The sequence below is a fragment of the Aplidium turbinatum genome, chromosome 3 (assembly GCF_918807975.1).
Source record: "Aplidium turbinatum chromosome 3, kaAplTurb1.1, whole genome shotgun sequence".
Lineage (NCBI taxonomy): Eukaryota > Metazoa > Chordata > Ascidiacea > Aplousobranchia > Polyclinidae > Aplidium > Aplidium turbinatum.
In genome coordinates, this window is record NC_137474.1 from 18,186,334 (window position 1) to 18,211,646 (window position 25,313).

At 38.3% G+C, this 25,313-nt stretch overlaps 1 protein-coding gene across 2 annotated transcripts; it reads left to right on the top strand.

Moving 5' to 3' along the window:
* The first annotated feature begins 1,897 nt into the window (after positions 1–1,897).
* Positions 1,898–6,422, top strand: LOC145767649 (uncharacterized). Of its 2 annotated transcripts, XM_082579517.1 has the most exons (6): positions 1,898–2,145; positions 3,507–3,636; positions 4,274–4,412; positions 4,753–4,936; positions 5,673–5,799; positions 6,293–6,422. In XM_082579517.1, exons 3-6 carry the CDS (start codon positions 4,380–4,382, stop codon positions 6,345–6,347), a joined length of 399 nt encoding a protein of 132 aa, XP_082435643.1. In that variant the 5' UTR covers positions 1,898–2,145; positions 3,507–3,636; positions 4,274–4,379; the 3' UTR covers positions 6,348–6,422. The 2 variants fall into 2 exon arrangements, with proteins under 2 accessions (XP_082435643.1, XP_082435644.1); XM_082579518.1 differs by lacking the exon at positions 1,898–2,145 and having other exon boundaries at positions 3,390–3,636.
* Positions 6,423–25,313: the final 18,891 nt, after the last annotated feature.

A 25,313-nucleotide genomic window follows, 5' to 3' on the forward strand; every position in this document is an offset into this window, starting at 1 on the left:
TATTTAGTGTTTTGTGTTGTGCATATCATGTGATCTGTTCCTCGCCAATTTGTGTATCCTGCATTGAACTCGTGTGTCAGTTGTTGATGGTGCTGTTGAGAGGTGTCACTTGTACAGCTTTAATGTAAAGTTTTCAAATTCATTTATTTATTTCTCTTAGATATAGCCTGTAATTATTCTTGATGAGGACACAATATGTGGTATTGAAAACGTTGTCAGATTCACTATTTTTTTCTTGTTTTTTTGTGTGTTTAATAAAACAATGTTAAATCCGTTAACGTTACTGAGTGAGTGTTATATGTAGGCTACCTAGTACAACAAGTCAAGCTCTCTACCAGGGCTCAAACATATCATCTTGTTAAAGCATAATCAAATTAATGATCTGACCAATAACCTTTCTTCCCAGTAAACATTTTTCTTTGGCCCAACGTTGGCTGACGGTTGTTCGGGTTGGCTGAGGGTAGTGTAGTTTTGCCAACTTTGCCAACTTTGGAAATATTTTAATTGATAATACCTACGAAGAATTATTTAAGTTTGCTTTATTGTATTCCTTTTACAATTGTAATGGGACAATGAAAATGCAAAAAAACTTAGAATTAGAAAGTCGGTCTTGCTAATGTTGGTGTGCAGTTGTACAAAACGTTGGGCCAACGTCATTATTTGCGGATGTACTACGGTAATATCTCAATTTTTTTACATTATTGTTTTAAGGAAAAAAAAAAATTGAAATGTTTTTCTAAATCATGCATCACTATGAGGATCACTAATTCTGAACAAAAACACAAATTCGCAAATCAGGGCTGTAGTTTCATCTCGCAATTTTTGCGTGCTCGGTTCATTTTTGTTTTCATTTTTTTCATTTTATTTTTGAAACAAAATATGACAACACTGATCTGAATAATTGTACCACAGTTCCCTTTACCATGTGTTCGTAGGTAAGCACTTTAACCATAGACATCTTATAACAACTAGACTGCGCTTGTTGCATCTCGATTGAGAAAGTTAAAAAAATGTCCGCCATTGTTAGTGTCTCGAGCCAATCAGAAGCTACTTTGTCTGTGACGTGCGATAGTAAAAAACGCGCGAAAACCCCAATGGAGGACATTCAGCTTCAAAGCTGATGGCGTGACGACATTTGTATTGGCTTACATTTGCAGTTTTGCACATTGCATTAGCTTCATAGCTGGCAGCTTAGTGCAGGAAAACGCAAGTAGCGCACATCATGAAACTCAGGTAAGGTTTGTTCAGTTGACTCAGATATATTCTTCAGGGTAAACTATTAATACTACAAAAAGTGCTTATATTTGATTTAGATCTTAAGAGCATTATTTTAACAAAAAGTAGTGATATTTGAAGTTCAACAGTTGTCAGCCACATGGCGTGTGTTTGCACTGTGTTTACTTGCCAGTGCATACAATTATTACACTGGACAACATCAAGTTTTTTCCTCAAATAAAAATATATGACTTAGATCTTTGCTTTCTCAAACTCGGTTCTGGCAAATTTCCATTGCAGGCTATTTGACTATCCTGGAACTTCAAATTTATCTAATTCTACATTTTCGTCACCAACGACTTTGAAATTTTTCAAAATTAAGGACAAAATTCCCCATTTGGTTATGTATTTCTGTGTTTCAAAATTTTTGAAAACTACGCACAATTTGTCGCAAAAATATCATTAACAGCACAGAATTAGGTCATCAAAAAGTTCACCTATATTATCAAACAATTTTACATGGAGACATGTCAGTTTTACAGCTGTGCATGTTTCACAGTACGATCACAATTTGACAATATGCTAATGACTCCATATTAAAATAAGCTTTGCAGAAAGTAAGATCTTCTGCGGACCGGGTTTTGACAACCACTTCTTTACATCATATTGTGTTTCAGTTTATATCAGAACTTTCTGTAGGTGTTAGTTATATAATTACTAATGCAATGTACCGGTACCAAGTTGTGCAATTTTGTAAAGAGCGGAACATGCCTGTGGAAGTAATATGTTCACTTTGGTCAAACCGTGAAAAACATTGGTCAAAATGGCCACCTTGTGCATCGAAATTGCGCTACAAAGGTTTGTTGGAATCAATGGCCACCCTTAAAAGTGATTGAGCAGAATACAGTGTTACTATTCTTTATGAAACAGGTGGGCTACATCTCAATATATTACATGTTATATGACTGAAGTTTAATTTGCGAACTCTATGTTCTGATGTTTTCTATAAAATAGCAAATTGTGTTAAAATGCTTGATTTACCATTATTTTGCACATTCTCCAGTGTCCACTGCTGTTCAGTTGAATTATCTGCATTTTTATACGGTAGTGGCTATTTGACCGGCGCCGGTCTTTGAATCTGAAACACTATTTGACCGGTCATGACATCACTCTATAGGCACTTTTTTCTTTTCTTTCAAAGCAAAAGACGAGACGAGTGCGTATATAACTCGTAAATTCGACGGTTATTTTCAACTGATTGGATGGCGCGAAGGTTACGTCTCTGATTGGTGTTCCAGAGGGAATGAGTTCGATACTACGCGGAAGCGTTTTTTTTTTAATTTTTAACTAAATTTTGACCCGAAGTGACTCAATCGTTAGGCTGCTGCATTTTTGTAGTCAATTTTTATTTTCAGAAACTTACAGCCCGATTTTTTATGTCTTTTCAACTATGAGTAATAAAGTCAGAGTTTTTTAATTTTCTTGAATTTGAGAATTTCTCTGGATAATTTTCCGTTCGTCATAAGAGGATGTGTCACATCGCAAAAATGTAATGCGTCGTTCGGCAAACACGGTCACATCCTTTTATGAAGAACGGAAAATTATCCAGAGAAATTCTCAAATTCAAGAAAATTAAAAAACTCTGACTTTATTACTCATAGTTGAAAAGGCATAACAAATCACTTCGGATCAAAATTTAGTTAAAAATTTAAAAAAAAAAAACGCTTCCGTGTAGTATCGAACTCATTCCCTCTGGAACACCAATCAGAGACGTAACCTTTGCGCCATCCAATCAGTTGAAAATAACCGTCGAATTTACAAGTTATATACGCACCTTCTCGTCTTTTGCTTTGAAAGAGAAAAAGAAAGAAGTGCCTATAGAGTGACGTCATGACCGGTCAAATAGTGTTTCAGATTCAAAGACCGGCGCCGGTCAAATAGCCACTGCCTTTTTATACCGATTGTCTGGCCTAGTGGTTAGCATGTGCAGTTGTGCACCCTCTGTTTGTAGGTATCGGGTTCAAGTTAGGACTGAGTCACACCAAGATGATAAATTGGTACTTCATTCTTGCTAGCTGTGTTGTGTTAGAATGAAGTAAGGGTAAGTTTCACACATCGTGCTGCCAGTGACTCGCTACTGCTGCAGTAATCTTACTCGAGTAGCTGTGCGGCCGGATACAAAGCATGCGGCGATGGGCTTTACTGACCACTCACGACACCTGAACTTAGTACTTATAATGAGACTTAGTTTTATCTATGAAAGCTTTAACATATATTTTGATACATATTAGATGACTTGCGAAGGGCTGAAAGATGGTGTAAAGAATACACATTACGAAGTGATGTTGAATTGTCATCAACAGATGACAGTGAATCACAATCTTCATCCAAAGGTGTTTTGCACGAAAAGAGAAAACACAGGTATGTCTATCTAATGTTTGACATAATTGTTAACATGAAACAGCGATTAACTGTTGTAATACTTCCTATAGGGTTTTACGATACGAAACAAGTTAGACTATAATCAGATTAGTACACTTAGTACAGATTACGTTGTTGCATTGTTTCATTGCCCTCCTAAAAAACAAAGTGCTTTTCCCCCCACAGTCTGCAGTCCTGAAGAAAACGGCTGACCTGGATAAAGCGGATATAAAGAATTATCTGCTTCTGTAAAAATTTCTTCCTTGTTGATTGTCGCTAGTTTTTCTGTCCTCTTTTCTGAAAACTTTAAAGTGTTTTTGTCCATTTTAAATATATATCCTAATCGTCATGTGTGGCATCTTGAAAAAGATTCTCACCCGGATCTAGTCTCCCTTCCTACTGTCATCTCCCGAGTAACTGACCAAACTTGGTATTGGAGTGGAACCCCTGATTGTCCTCACAGCGGTTGTGTTGCAAAAGTAAGAACAGTGCTTTGTATTGGAAAGCAAGCTTTAGCTAACCAGACATCGTGGTTAAGGTTATCAATATTATGTTACAAGCACAAATCTAAGCCCAACTACTAGTAGATGTTAAGTATACAGATGCTCATTGTAACAGGATTTACGTTTGCTTACAGAAGGAAAAGTGTTCACTTATCTTCAAACAATTCTGACAGAGCAACGTCAAATGAGGATGTTCCTCTTCCTGCTACAACCATAGCGGAATTAAAAACCTTAAACAGCATGCTGGAGAATGAGGAGACCTATCAGATTGTGGTTAGTGAACACGATATGTTCTTAGTTCTTACTGCGCATTACCTATCTAAAGTCACCCACATTTTTGGTAATACATGAGTTGTATGTGTGGGGAGTTAGTTTTGCTATTTAGCCTAAAATGAGTTTAAACTTGAATGAATAAATTCTAAACCACTTAATGTCTGACTCAACAGGCTAATTGCACAATTCATCGCACATAATCACATGGTACACACCAATATATATACAAAAAAATTCATGCTATTGTACGCTGGTAGCCTGGTACGCACCGCGACTGTTTGATGGGGCTGTTTTAACGATCTCGGCTTATGCATTTCAACATCCATCTGTTCTATTGCAGTTCAAACAACTGTGTCGTATAGGAGGAAGAAGCCTATACGACACGGTTAATCGATTGATGCCTCAGGTGCTGTTAAACGAGGTCGCAAGTTACGTTTCGCGGACCGGGAAGGGGAAAAATAAATTAAGTGGAGAGAAAAAGTTTTCTTTTGATTCCATGCAAAACTTAAAGAACATGGTCGTAGGTAAGTAGTTTGTTTATATAAGTTTTGTATTCACCTTTTGTTGGTATGATATCGTCTCCAGAAAGAATACTTACTGTTCATGATTAATTTTCAATGAAATAACAACCTTGGATATAACATAAGTTTTGCAGCATCTGAAGTTTACCTAAGGCCGACCTTCCCGGGCTCGGCGGCTATGCTTATGGTGATGTCCTCGCTTTTATTTTCATTACAGCTCTCCTGATGATCGTGCCACGCACGTGAAACAGACTGTAGAGCAACGTTCTTAACCTTTTCTGACCCGTTACCCCACTTAAGCATGTTGGGCATCTTAAATCTATTATTTGTCTATTAAATCCCATAACCTTGTCCATTTGCCCTGCAAGCAGTTCAAGGCGTTTATGTCAGAGAAAAATTCGCACAAATAAGCAACCTTCGACAAGAACACGTTGTTCTGCATCTTCTCGTGAAGACTTCCAAACAACAGCATAAAATTAATTCCATTCGTACCAATTTTATTAGTCTTTGGCAATCAATTGAATGGAATAGCCAAAGCCAAACCCAACAATGATTTAAGTTTGATTAAAAATTGGTAATAATTTGCACTGTCCTGCTCATTACCCTCTGGAAGACCTCAAACTTCCCCAGATTGAGTAATTACCCAGAGGTTAAGAGCCGCTGGCCACTGCTGTAGATGATTGTGTAAAAATAAAAATCGATGTAACATTATTTGTTTACAAAACTGCTTTACTTATAGATGTTGTCCAGAGCAATACGAAATCATGCACTCTACAAGAAATCGACCACAAACTGGGCGACTGGTTTAAGACGTGGGAAGACCGCGATGGGGGCCGGCTTAAACGTCTTGCTAAAAAGTACTGCGGGTATGTTCATTTGTTCTCTCCGTCACTGACAAATCGTTACTATTCTCTCAATAAGGGCAATAAATGCATTTTTATTTACTAAACCAGCGATTAGTTTATTACTGGAGCAGAACTTCAAGAAATATGCACACATTTTAAGACTTGACTTCGAAGATCTATCAAACGATAACAATAATAATTTGCACTGGTTAGAGAAGGCAAACTGCATTAACACGATTAACGAAGGTGCATTAATGTTAAAGGTTAATAGAACATAACGGTATACCCATTCCCCACCCCATCGTATAGGCTACGAATTACAGAATTAGAACATACTGAGGAATGTTAGGATGTATTAAAAAAACGCTTGTTATTGTAAAATAACCGGGTGTTGCATACACATATCCATGAGATATGTAGCAATTAGAGTCTGTTCTTTCACGGTGCTGTAAACACGATCTAATTTGTACTGTACAGTATATTTTCTTTACATATGTTGCATATTGTTTTATAGGTACTTGCGTTTGAGGCCACCACAGATCACGTTACATCCAGGCGCAGTCTTCTGATGAGGCATGAAGTTTTTACCACTGTGTTTTTAGACTTTTATGCATGTCTTGTCGTAGCTGTGAATTGTGCAAGGGTGGTGCATTTTACCATTCGAATAAATGTATTTTTCAACAACTTTACGTTTGTTTACATCATTGACTTAAATTTGCTCAGTATAAGAAGATGGTCATCGTATTGGCATATGGATCATCAGGACAGTGTCAACTTGAAATTGCAGGTTAAGTTTAACCAACGTTGCTCAACTACAACGATTAGTGCAAAATATGTATGGCCAACTGCGACGAAAGGTGCAAAGTGCGTTTGGCCAGCGTAGGTACCAACGATGATTTACGTTGGCAGTAGAGTTGGGATTACGTAGGCCCAAAGATTTTAAAATAAGTCGGCTCAACTGCGACGAATGGTGCAAAATACGTTGGGCCATCGTAGGGTACCAACGATGAACTACGTTGGGTGTAGAGTTAGGATAACGTTGGCCCAAAGATTTTAAAATAAGTCGGCCCAACTGCGATGAATGGTGCAAAATACGTTGGACCGTCGTAGGGTACCAACGATTAACTACGTTGGGTGTAGAGTTGGGATAACGTTGGCCCAAATATTTTAAAGAAGTTGTCCCAACTGCGACGAATGGTGCAAGATACGTTGGGCCATCGTAGGGTACCAACGATTAACTACGTTGGGTGCAGAGTTGGGATAACGTTGGCCCAAACATTTTAAAGAAGTTGTCCCAACTGCGACGAATGGTGCAAGATACGTTGGGTCAACTTCGGCCACAACGTAGTGCCAACGGAGGAGCATTATTTTACCAACTGTCACACTACGTTGGGCCGAAGTACAATGTTTGCTGGGTTCATTAACTTTTGCATTCACCACATGCCCAGCGGAGGTTAACGAAGTCACTTTGTTTGCAGGTGTACCAGCAAACATCTATAGGATTGGCCCATGATACAAGAGAAGGATCCCCAGAGGATACAAACTGATATGAATGAATCAACAAGTGAATAAAAAAATAACAGTTAACCTCTCAAGTACATGTAGCTCCACACAGAGTGAAATTTACATGCCTTTTGACTCTTTTTTATTTCTTTAAAAGTAATGTCTAAAAAGACCAAAAAGAATGTCTAAAAAGACATTATGAAAAGTAACTACGGACAAAGGCCAGTGTTTCGATCTTCTGATCTCTTCAGCGTAGTAAAGTGAAAGGGAAAAGTTGTCTTGAAGTGTTGGTTGAGATGATGGTTTGAAACTTGAGTGATTGTTGTGAGACAATGAGACTGGATTTAATTTTTAATTTCGGACTCGAGCGAAACGTAATTTTACAGCCTATTAGAAGGTGTGATTTTTTGAGAGAATTTGTGCTAAGAATTGACAGGAATTTGTTAAAAATAAAAACTAGAAAAAAAGACAAGAATTTGCAACTGAGCTAAGACATAACAATCATCTGAGATGGATCTAAAATACAAGAAATTAGATTCTAGTGGCACATATAAGTATTAAAATTCAAAGAAAATGAAGGGGTGTTTCCTTCTGTGAAATATTTCACTACTAGAGTGGGGCGTTCTCATAAAGCCCAGTGTCGCTACAGATAGGGTTAAAAGTTGTGGAATTTTTCTATGTTTTGTTTCAAACGGAGAACAAAACGAACTGGCTTGCATTTCGAGCAAAATTCTTTACCAAAAATTATTTCGAAATGAAACGAAGGCAAGGAACTTCGCTTCAAAACAAAATATTTTTGTTCCGAACAGCCCTAGTAGCAGGGATGGAGGAACCATTTTAAAAGTAGGTGGGCCCAGAGGCGCAGCAGTCAAAGTCAATCCAACTTCTGAGGGGCTTCGCCCCCCAGACCCCCTTAGCATTGCTGCATTCCAAATACTTTATATCTTTTATACACTGAGTTTTCATGATTGCCTTTCGTACCAACAAGCGAAAAGTTTCCATTTTTTGGGCCCAATTTGGCCAAAACATTTACAAAATTGTTAAATTGCTCTATAGTGCTGTACAAAATATGGCGATGAACACACAAATAAAAAAGAAACAATACACACACAGTTATAATACTACCTGGGATAAATAATCTGCCGCATCACACAGTGACAGCCGCAGCGCCAATATGCAAATGTAATACGGTACTGGCATCAACAATGCACAGATAATTACCACAAAGTTTCAATACCAGGAGTACCGGTACTGGTACCGCATATACACATATTTAACAGTTAGCATATACACATATTAGCATATAGCATATACACATATTATCTGGGAGTAACAGCCTGCAGTATTATGTGCATACACAACAGCTGCACCACCAATATAAAAATATAATAGGCCTACTAGTATCAAACAACAACAAGGTTCCTTCAACTGTCACTATATAGGTGACTGCTACTGTATTACACTTGAAATTTGTTCCTAAAAAAGTTAATAGTACGATATTGAAAGCAATAAATTCTTGGCAAATTGAGGTGAGATCAACCTGATCGATCAAGTATTTGTGAATGTGTTCAACTGTTCATCCTATGATTCAAGTGCTCTTGGGTTAATCTGCTATTTAAGTAATTTTTCACCAGTCTGTGGCACGAAAAAGACCTTTTTGCAATAGCATTAAACGTAGGGGTTTTCAGGTATAACTGTATCAGTTTGGATAGATTTATGTAAATGCTTTATCTATTTTAACAGTTTGTTCGTTTTCGAGAGAATTAACATCAATATCCCCATCTAGCCTGGTTTAAGTGCCTTCTTTTAGAGACAAAGTTGCTGCATCCTCTACCCTTGCTATAGCTAAAATTACTTTCTCTATAGGCCTATCACAAAAACAGCAGGTTATCTTGGTTAAATCTTTCACTATCTTTTCAAAAATATTTGGCTTTCAAAAGTGGGTGGGCCAGGCCCACCCAGAAAATAAAGTAGGTGCAGTGGCTCCGAGAGGGTGGGAAGTCGGGCCAGTTTCCCCTCTAGCAAAACATTGTAAAGGAAAAACGAGTAGTTTTTTGTTTTTGCACTTTTGAGGAGGGCCCATTTTTAGTACTAAAGTAAAAACGTACCAACTAAATAATCAACAAATTCGTAAATGAAGTGCGTAGTTCCAAGTATTTCTCAATCATTGTAATTGTCACTCTCGATGCTTCTCATCAAGAACAAATCATTTTCGTGTTAAGGTAGGCGATGTTAAACAGATTCAAGACGTAAAATCTGAAGCTGAAATGATTTCTGCAGAGGTGGGCAGTAGCGCGCTACTTTTGTAGCGGCGCTACCAGCGGCGCTTCTTTTTTGGTAAAAGTAGCGGTAGCGGCGCTACTTTTTAGTTGGAGTAGCGGCTGCAGTAGCGGCGCTATTTTTTTCCAAAGTAGCGGTAGCGGGAGAGGCGCTACTTTATTTTAGTCGCACTCCCGCTACCCGCTACTTTTTAATTTAAATTGAAAAAAATGCTTGTTTTTTTGCAATACTGTCGTGGTCAAGCAGCTATATAATCGGCTTGGTTGCAAAGTTTCGGTCTTTTCTAGCTGACGTTAACTTCTTCGGCGAATATCTCCGTGTGATGAAGCCTATCTGCCAGGCTTTAGACATTCTCCAGGGCGAGTCCAAGGCATGTTACGGAGTCTTGCTTCCAACCATCACAATTTGCGGGAAGAAGTTGACCGAGATCAGTGATCTTGTGACCTGTGAGGAGTTGAAAGTGCAAGTCCTTGAAGGGGTGAAGATACGATTCAACAAGTGCTTCAACAACATGAAATGCGTTATGGCATCATGTCTTCATCCCTCCTTCAAGACGTCGTGGCTACAATTTCTGCACTACGTTTCCACGGATGATGTTGACGCACTGGGAGAAAAAGTCAAGACAGATGTAATTCGACTGTTGCGGGAGACATCAAGCCAGGTTGATACCGAGAAGAGTGACACCAGCACCAGTCATGACTCCGAGGATGTATTTTTTGGAGTGTTTGCGCCATCCCGTGAAACGTCGGTGCAGAAGGAAGCAACAATTGTGGACGCCTTTTTTTCGGACAAGAGCAAGTCCTTGAGCTTTTCGAATACCGAGTTAAAACATCTGTTCATTAAATACAACACCCTCATTCCTTTCAGTGCTGTGGTGGAGAGACTTTTCTCTGTTGGGAAAGATGTGCTTAAGCGAAAGCGGGCAGGACTTAATGACTCTCATTTTGAAATGCTCGTGTTTTTGAAAGATGCGTAAACAATATATTTCCCTTAGAATGTGTTTTCTATAACGACGTTAAAGTGACAGCGTAAACGAATGATAACATTCGTTTTCAAGGTCATTTTTGCGTCACTAGGGACTTGAGTGTTTCCTAGTGTCATTTTAGACAAAAGTAGCGGAAGAAGTAGCGATAGCGCGCGCTACTTTGGTCCGAGTAGCGGTAGCGGGTAGCGCGCTACTTTTGTAAATTGGTAGCGGTAGCGCGCGCTACTTTGGCCCAAGTAGCGGTAGCGGGTAGCGCGCTACTTTAAAAGTAGCGGGTGCCCACCTCTGGATTTCTGTATTACTGAACGGTTTCGATTGTATTGATATAGTGTCAACTTGAAAACTGGTGCTGTTTTAGCTAAGCGGGAACTATTTTTGCTTGACAACTGAACCTTAACTTCAAAATCTGCGTTGGCCAGGCATAGGATGTTGTATCCAACATAAGTTGTCTGGGAAAGTTACAGGTATCAGTCCAAGCACGATTAAAGAAAGTAAATCCTGTATATTTTTTGTTTATGGATCATCATCAGTCATCATCTCCGCCTGCAGCAAATTGCGTATCAACATGAGTTATTTGCTTCCAAGAGTGGCAATTTTGAGCCAGCTCGCCCAGTGTCGCCACGTTGAGTCCGGTCCATGATTGTTGTCTTGCCATCGTTTTGGTTGTCTGCCACGTTTTCTTTTTCCATCTACTTTGCCTTCTGTGCAAACTTTGCTGATTCCGAATTGTGATTTTTAGTGTGGCCGAACAGTTTTAAAACTTTTGATTTTATTAACTTATTGCTGCAATTGGATGTAATTTTGTCATAGTTAAAAGATCTGCTGTTTTCGTGTGGTCAAGTGGCCTTTTGTTGGTCATGCTTCTCATGATGTGATTTTGGAAGGTAGTGAGTTTTTTGTTTGTTTGAGTGTTTTGTTTATGGATGTTGTTGCTTAAATCTAGTTGGAATTCATAATGTTGCCTACAGACAGCGTTGTTCAAATGTCTTATCATTTTTGGAGTAATTGATTACACTGGTCTAAAAATTTCAACTTTTTTTTTCAGGTTTGGGTTTTGACAACTGATTTTGGCTAATTTTGGGGCGCTGAATCCGAAAATGAACTCAGATTTTCTCTATCACATCAAGTTCTCTTTTTATCGTTGCCATTGTTTTATGAATTGACCAATTTTACCCTTTTTAGTGCAGTAAAATGTCAAATATAATTATTTTCTGACAGCTATAAACTTTCAAACATAGAGATATTTTTACACTAAATTCATAAATTGCTTCAGATTTCCTCTAAAATAAAAAAATTCCTGTTATGATAATCGTAATAGGACATAGTGGAGATTGGTAGCGTTGAGGTTTTCCATGCTGGCTTGAACTCCCTGTCTTGGCTTCTCAGGCGTTATCTCTGGGTCAGCTGCTATCTCTGTGCAGATTGAATATCGTAGGAAGACAGCTGGTGGGAGTAGATTTGATTTAGTAATAAATTCCTCTGTGCAGATTGAATATCGTAGGAAGACAGCTGGTGGGAGTAGATTTGACTTAGTTTAAGTTCAAGTCGGTTAGAGTTTTTGGTAAAGTGGTATTTCTGTGGAAAAACTTGCTCTTAGAAAACTACTAACAAAGAAAGGTTGTATTTGATCTCAAGCTATGTCTGCTTCCAGCAAAAGAAGAAAATGTTGTAATGATCCGGATATATTTTGTTACATTTTTAAATGCTTCATGTTGAAGTCTCAACAATGCAATATTACCGCGTTTGTAAAAAGGGCATATCTTGCTTACTTTAAAGTCAAGTTGGGAGACCAGGACAAAAGCTGGGCTCCTCATAAAGTGTGCAAGACCTGTGTTGAATGTCTGAGAAGTTGGTCGCAAGGAAAAGGTTCACAAATGAAATTTGGAATAGCCATGATTTGGCGAGAGCAACGAAATCATGTTGACGATTATTATTTTTGTCTTGTTAGTGTGAAAAGGTATAACAAAAAGAGTAAACATCGTTTGAAATATCCAAATCTGGAATCGGCATTGCGGCCAGTTCCTCGCAGTGATGAAAAGCCACTGCCAGTATTTACATCACTTCCAGAACTACACGAAAAGGCTATTTCTTCTTCAGAAGCATCGTTTAGTGAAGGAGAAAGTGAAATTTTTCAACCAGCACCCGAGGATCTGTCAGACAAGCCTTCCCAGTTTAATCAAATGGAATTAAATGATTTAGTGAGAGATTTGTATTTTCCTAAGCAATCTGCGGAGTTATTGGCATCAAAGCTACAGGAAAGGAAACTTCTCAAAGCTGGTACAAGCGTGACATTTTATCGCAAACGAGAAGAAGAAGAACTGCTTCCATATTTTGCTTCCCACAATGATTTTGTTTATTGCAACAATATAGAAGGGCTTCTTCTAGAAATGGGATTACCACAGTATGATGCAGACGAATGGAGACTTTTCATTGATAGCTCCAAACGAAGTTTGAAGTGTGTTCTACTTCCCAATGGTAACGTGTACGGTTCTATTCCGATAGGACATTTGGTGACAATGAAAGAAGAGTATCAGAACATCAAAACCGTTCTTGAAAAGTTAAAGTACCATGAGCATGGTTGGCTCATCTGTGTAGATTTAAAAATGGTGAACTTTTTGCTGGGGCAACAAAGTGGCTACACCAAATACCCATGTTTCCTATGCTACTGGGACAGCAGGGCCAAGGATCAGCACTGGAACAAAGAAGAGTGGCCTCCAAGGCTCACCTTGACACCTGGAAACAAAAATATCATACGTGATCAGTTAGTTGATATCAAAACGATCCTCTTGCCTCCTCTTCACATCAAACTTGGTTTTATGAAACAATATGTAAAAGCTTTGGATCATGAAGGAGAGTGTTTTAAGTATGCTTATGCTTTTCCTGGTCTCAGTGAAGAGAAAAAAAGAGCTGGGATTTTCAATGGACTACAAATCAGGCAATTGTTAAAGGATGAAAATTTTGTAAAATCAATGTTGTCATTCGAGGCTAGAGCTTGGAATGCTTTCGGTGTTGTTGTGAGAAATTTTTTGGGAAACAGAAAAGCAGAAAATTATAAAGATCTCTTAAGGGAGCTACTGCTTAGTTTTGAAGATTTGGGATGCAGGATGAGCATCAAAGTTCACTATTTGAAGAGCCATGCGGATGAGTTTCCAGAAAACCTTGGGAAAGTTAGTGAAGAACAGGGTGAACGTTTCCACCAGGATATTAAAATTATGGAGGAATGTTATCAAGGTCGGTGGGATTGTCATATGATGGCTGACTATTGCTGGAGTTTTAAAAGAGAAATTCCAGATGCTGCTCATAAACGAAAGTCCCTCAAAAGAGCATTTTTAAGCTTATAAGTGAAGAGTTCATATTTTATAAAAGCTCTTTTTTTGACTGTTTCTGAACTCGCCCTGTCCAAGTCCCTTTGAGTCAATCTTTATTTTGGCACTTTGCTATTTCTGTGTGTGTCTTCAGAATCAGCACTCCATTGGAATGTCTATGTGCATATTGTGTGAACTGTAAGCTATAATTCAGATAATACCTTGTCACTGTCCTATCGACATGTTCGTCAGCATAATGTAGCGTTTGATGTTATTATGGTTGCTCGTTTGCATGCCTATTTTTTATTCCAAGGCATGAAATTTTAATAAAGACAATATCTAATAAAGACAATATCTCAAAAACGTGATGTGATAGAGAAAATCTGAGTTCATTTTCGGATTCAACGCCCCAAAATTAGCTAAAATGAGTTGTCAAAACCCAAACCTGAAATTTTGTGTAGACCAGTGTTATCTGTAAGCTAGTGGCATCTTTAAAGTTATAGCCCAGTCAGAGGAAAAATTCTGAAAAATCTAAAGAAAGCTGTCCTATCATCTTGCAAAGAAAATTGACTTCGAGAGGGTAATCGAGGCGTGGTGCAGTCAAACCCAATGCTTTACATTACCCTTTTGCAATTGAAGCTCTAAAGACGTTTCTTAAATGCATCAAGTTGGAACGAACAAGAGCTTGATCGGAAGCTGAGTCAATGCTAAAGTAGCCTACAACTAGCAGTTTTAAATTTGTGACTGCTTTGCATTATGTGGATTACGGTCCTAAACAAGATTCACTGATGAATTTAATGAAATTTAAGGAAGATGTAATCTAAGTAAGAGAAAGCTGAGAAGAGTAGGCTACTACTCGCAAGGTAAAGTTGCAGTGGAAATTAAAAATTTAAAAGAAAATGATTTTCTTTTCCTGAGGACAGAACGCTTTTATAACTTCACTTAACTAGCTGAATCATTCGAAGGAAATGTATTCTACCGTCCGTACATTGCAAAGGATTCGATAGCTGGTTGTTGGAATTGACAAATGTATCAACAAACTCAAACATATCGTGGATGAGTTTGAAGTTCCATGAAAATTTCATCGTATGTCTGTTGTGCAGTTGCGGGCATGTGGGACAAATTTAAACCATTTGTAGGCTACAAAAATGACATTTTCAAGACATTTTGGATGAGTTGGCACCAGGGATTCACAAATCCCTGGTTGGTACTTTTGACAGAAAGCCACACAGCAAACTTCAGCTGCAAACCAGAACGAACCACCCCATAATCTCTACACAAGGAATCATTGATTGCAACTTTCGAAAGGTTTTTCCAAATAGTTTTGTTATGATTGTTTTTTTGTGTTCCGATAGCTACCTCCAACGGTTGCGCTTTGATAACGTGGAATTACTATGAACTGAATTTTAGCAATTAGGCTACTGAAATTTGAAAAGAATTGTTTGCGCTCCATCCAGTAGGCCTATGACTCAAAACCGATTGAAAAGCCTAACTATACATGTTGTGCATCAATTCAGACGTCGCAAAATTTTATCATTTGATGCTGTGATCCGTAACTTTGCATTGCAAAAAGTCCAGAAAGGGTTGAATTAAATCAGGGATGTCCAAAGTCTGGCCCTCGGGCCAACTCCGGCCCACGAGACATTTTTGTATGGCCCGCGCTTGTTGTTGTACAATGTGTTATTTTTGGCCTGCAGACACACAAAAATCATATAAATTCAACTTGCAGTTTTCAGAAAAATTATTGTGGTTGTTGGCCCGCGAAGACTTATTATCAAATCTGGCTCGCGTGGGAAAAAGTTTAGACACTCCTGAATTAAATGCTTGGTTGAACTATTTTCGTTGCCTGTATTGTGTGTTTACAAAGCTTTCTAGACAAAATAGTTAGCCTCAATGGCATTTTTGCTGCAAGCGTAATCCAGTGATTATTATGATTTTTACATTGAACGAAGTTCTTTTTATGCTGAGGAAAGTAGGCTAATTTCAGCTTAACACGAATATGCAACGCAATATTTACTAAAAATATTATGGAGCCCATTTTTCGTATTGCTTCCCGACCAGTGCTGACTTCTCTCGGAGGCCCTGAGTAGGTGGGCCCAGGCCCACGAGGCCCACGTGGTTCCTCCATCTCTGCCTAGTAGGTTATCAAGTTTCAAAATGATATTACTAATTTCATCCAATTTTCACCTGAAACAATTTCCAAACAATCTGCAAGGATTTGCAAGGTAGGAAACAGGTTTTGATCGCTGGGTGAACGGTTATGATTATTGAGTAGGCTATAGGGCGATTGAGTCAGTTGCGATGAGGTTAACTCTAGAATAAATGTTAGTCATATTTACATGTTTATCTGATAGCTCCCAACGTTGAATCAACGTTAAGATGTGCCGATTTGTCAGCTGAGATTGAATTACTTTTTGTAGAGCTTAACTGAACAAGCGTAAAAACAATTTTATGGCTGTAATGTCAATTTAATTTTAATCAATTTTACAAAGCTAACTTACTAAAAGTTACTTTTTCTCCTTTAAAATCATCTTCTATTTTGGTACAGTTTGGTACACAGTTAGAAGTTAGAACTTTTAGTTAGCCTACTTCGTTGCTAAGTTACATCTTTTGTTAACTTTTTGACTAGACCAAATCGTCACAAAATTATTCAAGCAGTGGCCTAGCCTATAGCCTGCAGCTCTGATAAAGCTTTAGTTTGTCAATGCTGTCGCTGTCTTAATTCCGATATTTCTTGTTAAACATACTGTGTTAAAATCTACTGTGTTGTGAAAGTATTCTTTTTCTTTTTCTTAGTCGAATGTAAAAATGAAACTTAAATACCTGACTCCATCTTACGAATTAAGAATAACTTTGGATTTTCAAAACATTGTTTTTGCAACAACTTTGCCCAGCACATAATTGTTGTCACACGACAAATTACGTCACTTGTCTCCAACACGATGATCGTGAGAGCAGCTGCTCATAATAATCGGCCAATCGTGATTGCTTTTTGTGACTGTAGCCGAAGGCAAAAAACATATGACGTTGAATGATTTGAACGGAAGTTTATTAAACTAATGAGTAAATTAAACTGATCAGTTGGTTCCTCTTTGTTTTTAATTAAAAATGGTGTGGACCCTAACCATAGCTGCTGAAAAGATAATTTGGGCCGGTACCAATGGGATCTTGGATCCCGAATCAAGACACTTTGAAGAAAAACGCACTACCCGTATATCCAAAGAATATGCTGTGGCTTGTTCTCAGACCCCTTGAGAAAATTACGAGCACCGAAATCATCTCGGCTCAAATTCAAAAGTAGCCTACTCCCTGCCCGGCCCCTCCCTGTCAACGCTTCTGACTCGAACTTACCATTGGAAATTTATTACATATTTCAGTACAATTAGGCTAGGCCTACGCCCAAAACGATTTGACAATTTACTTTTAAGAACTCTGAAAATGAAATAAGTAGCCTACATGCAAGCAGCTCAATGATTGAGTGGTCAGTGTGTTTGCTTTGAGTTCTGGTTAGTTGTAATAGGCCAAAAAGGGAAGCAGCCACGAGGAGCAATCGCACCTTCTCTTCCAAACAATATTAATTATAAAGAAAGGCGGGGCAAAACGGAGATGCTTACTGCAAAGTCTTCTATTTGAGCAAACAAATTAGATACCTTGGACCTACTGTGTTTTTTTAAATGAGATGTCACCAACAACTGCCCAGAGTATGAAACCTAATGTTTTTTTCTTTTTTTGTTTATTTACAAAAAAACTTTTTATTCTGGGTGTCTGTTTTGCCCGGGGCATGTGGCAAAACGGTCATATGGTAGGCTATAGCCTATATATGACCGCTTTGCCTCGAACTTCATTTTATTAATTATCCATTTTTTGTTAGAAAAAATATCTATAAATAAAAATAGTCAAGTTTTGTAATCAGTAAAGTTTTTTTAAGTAAAGCTTTCATTGCCATAAAACCAGCTTCTTCAGTAGTCTTATTCAAATAGAATCAAACTAACTGTTTGTTAACCAGTGTTTGAACAATGCATCTTTGCTGTTTCAGTCTCCAAAACAAACTAGCTATCTGTTCAAAAACAACTATTGCGCCAAAAAAACTACTGTTTCCTTTAGACTATGTGGCAAGTAATATATCGATAGCCTACGTCCGTTTTGCTCCAATCAATCATTTTCCGCTTTGCTCCAAACAAGCTACCAAAAAATGTGTATAATTAGGGTAAACCAAGGCGTGTTGTCACAATTTTTACAAATCAGCATGTATCTAGTTCTGTACCAATGATATTGAGATGCTAGGTAGAGCAATTTAAAGATATAGGCTATCATTCGTCTTCTTTTAGCTGTAACTAATATTGTTCACAATTATGTAGGGGAAGGCGGGGCAAGTTGGGCAACGGGGAAAGTTGTGCAAGTCCTCGTTTGAAAGGAAATAAAGAGCGTAATGAATCTTTAACGCCATTATTATATTCTACCCATAATGCCTTTAAAGCACGTGAATCGCAGTTATCAGTTTTTTGGGCAGGTTAGGCTTCATCAAAGATATAGGCCTAAGGTGTTTAGGTCTTAGGATCTAAATTCGGATGCAAACGAAATTTTGATTTTTTTGAGTGCACAGTAGAACTAGTCAAATTTTAGCAGTAAGGGGTCAGTAGACATAATGTCTAATGTCATCATATTATGATGTAGTTGCATTTTCGCAGATATTTTTTTTTCGTACATACATTTGTTAGTTTTCTTGAAATTTTTTGTTCTTTAAAAAAAAGTGTGAATGGGGCAAGTTGTGCAATTGATGACGGGGCAAGTTGTGCAACTGTTCCTGTAAGCCGCCTTTGTTAATTTACAAATGTTGTAGCCTATTAGCCAATTTTACATAGTTTCAAAATCTGAAGATGGTGAATGAATGTAAAAATAGCTGATTTGTTAAATTGTCTGTACTTTTGCTGGCCGTAGTATGTTGCTCAACTTACCCCTAATTGTTTGTTTGTTTGTTTGTTTATCTTTATCCTGCATTGCGGAAAAGCGGACTTGAGCGCTATGCATCGGTGTACGCCTTCCGACGTACACCTGACCCACGCTGCAGCCGACGGCAATGTTTGTTTCCGGTTGTCTACTCTACTTATGACTTAAATTTGGTACTACCTATTACTCGAAATTGATCACTAGGTAGAGGCAATTATCGTAAAGTTTCTTGCCCAGAGAAACAACAGCAAGTGCGGGTGGCTGGTTGCTCAACTTACCTCATGGTAGAGCTTCGGTAGAGAGTTTGTCTTGTTGAACCATAGGCATACGAAGCCGAGCAACGTGATCAAGTTTAACATCTTCAAGTTTATTACATTTACATAAACATAAAACTACGCAACAAATTAAGTATCGAACGTTTTCGCCATAGCGTAGGCGTAGGCGACTAAAAATTTAGCTAAAATTGTCAAAAAGAAATTTGATTGTGACATTTACCCTGTATATAGAACGTTCAAAGTAGGCAGATATTTTCAGCTGAAGTCGCCTACGCCCTTTGCTCTATGTTCTAATGTCGTTTATGAATTCAGTTGTTTGCGTGATGCAAGCCTGACATACATCGGTATGTCAACAAGACATTTATCGACTAGAGCTGGGGAACACCTGAATTTGAATTCTATACAGAAAAGCGCAATTAAAGATCACATTTTTTCATGTACAGAATGCCAAAATAACGTTTCTATCAAGCAGTTTGAGATCATGTCTAGAGGCAGGTCTGAGTATCAAACTAAGATCTTGGAAGCCTTGTACATAAAACGTCACAATTCACTTTTGAACAGACAATTGTATGCTTGCGGCTCGTCTTTCTTGCTCTCTGTATTTTAAAATTAGTTTTCTCGCTCCTTGCCTTTCTACCATATCATGTGATCTGTTTAACACCTTTTGATGCAGTTACCTTTGATTTTCGTGGAGCCTATATCGTTGAGTTTGAGCTAGTCAGAAGTACTGTGCAGTTTTTGTCTTTTTCTGTTTATAGATTTAGTTAACCATTGTATTTTTTTCAGATGTAGTTAAGTTGTGTATATTATTCCTGAAGAGGACATCTTGTGATGTCGAAAACGTTCGATACTTAATTTGTTGCGTAGTTTTATGTTTATGTAAATGTAATAAACTTGAAGATGTTAAACTTGATCACGTTGCTCGGCTTCGTATGCCTATGGTTTACCTCATGGTGCTACACAGCTTGCCCCATGGTGCTGCACAACTTGCCCCGGAAAAATAATCCGGGGCAAGTTGTGCAATCGTTACTTGAACTTGAATACAGTGCAAAATAATAAATAAAACCAACCAGTTTTTGTTTTAAAACTTGGCTTATTAGCATGTTTTTGAAATGCAATAACTTACTTGAGTCTTCGAAAAAGTTAGTGAAAAAAAAAATTAAATTTAAATAAAACCTGCTCAACTTGCCCCGCCTTTCTCTAATTTTTGCATAGATATATGTTTTATGCAAGTAAACGGTCTATGACAACACATCCCACCCCATGCCGTGTTGTTACAAAAAACTGGCAAATGAGGCGTCGTGGCCTATGGAACCATGTTCACAGTTTTCAAGGAAGGATTTGAAGGTGAGGCCCATTCAAAAACATGAAGGAACAGTTGCTAAATGCCAATACCATTGAGAAACGTCTCTCCATAGCCAGAATTTTGCTCTCACGCATTGAAGGAGGCACTCTGGCACACTGCCAATTAAACCTTGTGTTCAGCGATGAGAAGAAATTTGATGTCCAGCATCATTTTTAACAGTCAGAATGATCGTGTTTGGTCAAGAGATGGTAACGCGGAACCCGGGTAGTCACTCGGAGACAAGGGGCGGCATCAATGATGGTGTGGGCCACAGTCAAGGAATCAGGAAGGAGTACATTGATTATTGTGGAACAAGGAGTGAAGTTGAACGAAGAAAACTACAGAAATGATATTCTTGAGGCCTGAGGGTTCATTGTTGCCTTGGGCAAAGAAACCCTTCAAAAAACGTGATTGGTGATTCCAACAAGATTTTGCTCCTTCACATGAAACTAAGAGAATGCAAAACTGGCTTTCAGCCAATGTACGTACCGTTCTTCATTTCCTAGGAAGAATGGCCTCCTTCATCCCCAGACCTGAACCCCATAGACTCTGGCATCTAGTCTTACCTGGAGAGCAAGGTTTCGACCAAACACCACCAAAGTTTGGAAGCGCTAAGGCTAATATGAAAAAAAGGACCAATAAAATACCTCAAAAACTTATTCATGACTCTTGCAGGTCCTTTTCGAAGAGTCTCCGACTTGTTATCGACGCAAATTCCGCCCCGTTAGCTCAGTGGTTAGCCTACGCGCTCGGCTCAAGATCATGCGGCGCTGGTTCGACTCTCGGGGTGTGCGCTTGAGCAACGCATTTCAGGACTGTTCTCCATTCAGCGGCACCTAATGAATGGAATAATTCCCCGGCAACAAGACTTCATCAATCGGAAAACTTCACTCCGCCAATCTCGGTACCTAACCGGCCCTGCGTCAAAAGCCTCTACAAGTCTCTACAATAATTCAAAACCAAACCAAACCAAATGGCGGACACATTGGGTAAAAGTTGTTTTTCCAAAATATTTATTTATTTGACAATAATATGTTTATTACTCAAAAATTATCTACCATTTGTTAAATGCAGTTGTTTGAAGTTGTAACGTTAATTATTGATGACCCTGTATTCCAAAGAGGCGTTGTATTTGGCAGTTACGCATATCGCCTCGTTGTAGCCTACAAGTATAAACAAATATTTATATAGCCTACCTTCAGTGACGATCGGTGAGGGAAAGCAAGGAAAGCAATGCTTACCTGAGCGAAAACTATACAAAATATAATGACTGAATTCTAGGTTTAACTTCTTATTATTTTTATCAAGTCTATTTTAACTTGAAAATTACTGTGTTCGTGACTAGAATTACTCGTAACGCTTGTGAGTATTCTAAGTCCTCACCAAACCGCATGTCTTGCCTATAAATGCCCATTAACGCAAACGCTTTTGTCAGAAACCATCACTGAAGCTCCAGGGAAATCAACTTTCAAAATCGCTTTCCCACGTTGAAAAACGCCTTCGTTTTATCCAATCATCACTCGTTTTGCAAAACGACACCAGCTGCTTAGCCAATCAGATGCGTTATCTGGTGTTATGGTTAAAGTTGCTTTCCCAGTGACGTCAATGCGTATCTCATAGCGGCTGCTTTTGGTTTCAGGCGAAAGGAATACAGCCTCTACGCATGAGTGATTTTCGCGCTTGTAACTATAGGCTACTGAGTACGCTGAAAATAAAGCTGGTTCTCTTACATAAAAAAAAACATAGATTCTACAAAAAAATATGCAATTCCAAAGGGTACATTAACCAACCAGTACTGAAACAGCACAAGTGTTTTTTAAATTCTTTGGGTCAATAGACTGACATCACAAGTTCAGAGCAAATTTACTTGTGTTCTTCAAGAATGGACTAGCTTAATTTATAGGCTAAATATTTGCTCTTTACTAGCGCACCAGTCCAATGCATGTCTTAAATGCTTACAGATGACATTGACAATAAGTTTTTGTGCTCAGTCTAAAAAAGCAGCCAACATTCTAGACTAGTCCCAGTTTGATTGATTGACTGAATCTTTATCCTCGGACTGGGAAAGTCCGAAGATTTTGTTTTGGAAATGCTCTCAGAGCGCACCAAATTGGAAGTGTTTTTCAAAATTTTCTGGGGGAAGCCCCCCAGACCCCCCGCTGGAAGTGTTGCCTTCGGCAACACGCCTTCGGGCTTCGCCCTACGGTCTACCCGACGGTTACGCCCCTCGTGCCTACTACCTTGCTGCAGCATATTTCCAAGTTGCTTTCCCAATGGTTTAAGCCACCGAACGTCACTGCAATAGAAAAATACATAACACGGGGCGTGTTGGTGTTGTCACCAGTAGCGTAGCCGCTAAGGGACACGGGGTGCACATGCCCTCAAATCATTTTGTCGTTACAGTAATTTTTTTCATTATTTCTTGAAAAAAAATTGTGAGGTTGCACTGGAAATTTTTCGAATTACGAAGTATCATGGGTGTGGAGGTAGGGGTGTGCGATTCAACACTCAACAGTCACTTAAGTTGCGCAATTTGAAACTTTTCGGTTGTTAAAACTCGAATGCAAGACAAGAAATAGCAGTGAAATTCCAAAAATGCATCATGAATGAAATTGGTGTTTTTTAAAAGCTACCGTCAATCTGCCAGAATAATTTTTCCTCTTTCCACCTAAAAAAGTCATCCGTGAATAAGTGCGAGGCATAAAATGCGATCTGACTACTTTCGAGAAATTTTAAATAAAACTATAATCTGCAATTCGTGCCACTTAAATTTTACATGCATCGGATTCAATATTAAATGACCTTTTCCGGGATGTGCACCAATAGGTGGGCATTTGGAAGGAACTCCCAGCAGAAGGGTTCAAAGTTGCAGAATCTATTTACGATAAACATTAAAATAATACGAGTTTTGCATAATAGACACCTCCCCAAACATCTTCGAGAAAGATTAAAATCAATATTGCGTCATAATTTCGAATTGAACTGTAATAATCGTGTTTTTATTTGCGCCCATTGCGATAACATACAATACACTGCGAGCACAAATACGATACAACAGACAGGAATTAAGCAGTGAAGTGACATATAGTTTTCGAGTCAACTCCTCCCCTTATTTTGGCTTGCCATTAAGTGTCTTTGCCGAGACACAGACACAGTCGCGTGCTTTTGTTCCAAAGAGTAGTTCCAAAGAGTATAGCAATGAGTAGGGCGATTTTTTGTAACCTAAAATACTCTAAAGGTGACTTTAATTTTACGAAAATGTAGGCCTATCCAAAAAGTAACTTTATTCAATGAAAACAAGAAAGCGAAAGAAGTGGCAGCAATTCAACATAAAAAAGCATCTAAATTAGTTTCATTTTGTAGTTTACTCAAATCATAGTTTCACATAGCTTATGTACAGTAGGCTAATGTTTTACATTCTCTCACAGGAAGTTTCTGTCAATCAAACAAAGGAACTTTCTGTCAATCAACCCCACCAATCAAATGAGTTACGCTACGCCACTGGTTGTCACAGTTGTGAGTTGTACACTAATGTACAGTGTACACGCTCCTTGGCATGAAATCAAGTAGTTTCGACAACCACGTGTGCATCTCTGCTGCTGCATTACTCTCGTTCACCTCTGCTAGTGCTGGGCATGTGGTGAATGCAAAAGTTAATGAAGAAAGGTTAGGATTGGTCAGATGATTAACTTGATTATGTTTTAACAAGATGTTATGTTTGAGCCTTGGTAGAGAGCTTGGCTTGTACCAGATACATATAACACTCAGTAAGGTTAAAGGATTTAACATTATATAAACACACAAAAAAACATGACAAAAAACTACTAAATCCAACGTTTTCGACACAACATATTGTCCTCTTCAGAAATAATTATAAGCTACATCTAAGAGAAATCAATAAATGAATTTAAAAATTTTACATTAAAGATGTAGCCTACAAGCGACACCTCTCAACCGCACCATCAACAACTGACACACGAATTCAATGCAGGATACACAAATTGGCGAGGGACAGATCACATGATATGCACAACACAAAATAATAGTTTTATTGCAGCATGATACTATTATTGCGCACAGATGTCCAATTCTGCAGTAAAATGTTGTGTGATGTTCAATACGCCTAAGCAAACATCACTCGTTTTGCCCAAGACATAGGGGGCCCGAAGTGAGAGGGGGCCCGGAATGACTCTTCGTACCCCTAGTGAAAATTTCTCTCAGAAGCCCTGACGAGTAGGCTAAGTTTTGGTATTACAGTAAGAAAGAAAAAGCCCAGGGAAAATTCTATAAGTGAGAATGAATACGATGAACCTACTTGCTCTTCATCACTTTTGCTCACATGACACGCAAAAACAAATCTAAGGAAAAAAGCCTAGTGAAACGTTTTACTCTTCAAGCGCAAGTCGTTGGTCTGATGAAAGCCTTTCAGAGTGACTGCTGAAATTTTAAATAAACCGTAGATATCAGTTCAGTTTGTTTTTATTTCTGACCATCACAATGAAAAAAACAATAATATATGACAAACATAGCTCTCCCGTGATTTGTCACAACCTAATATCCGCCATTTTCAAGTTTTCGAGATAAACGACTTTTTGTGTTTATAGCTGTAAAATTAACAAGGTAAAACACTCGAAGTTGACTTTTGGAAGGCTGAAGCGGACAACCAAACAAAATTTTTAAGAATGAAATTTGAGCCAGGTTTTTGTTTGTTTATTAAAATATGGCGTATATTTGGTTTTGCCAGATAACTAGTTATAAAAAAAGTATTAGGTTTGTATGATAAAACCTAATATATACTCTCGATGTTGACTTTAACCGCCTTATTGGCTTATTTAATGTTATGTTTTTGTATGATAAAGCCTCATATAAGCTAAATGTTGACTTTGACCACACTA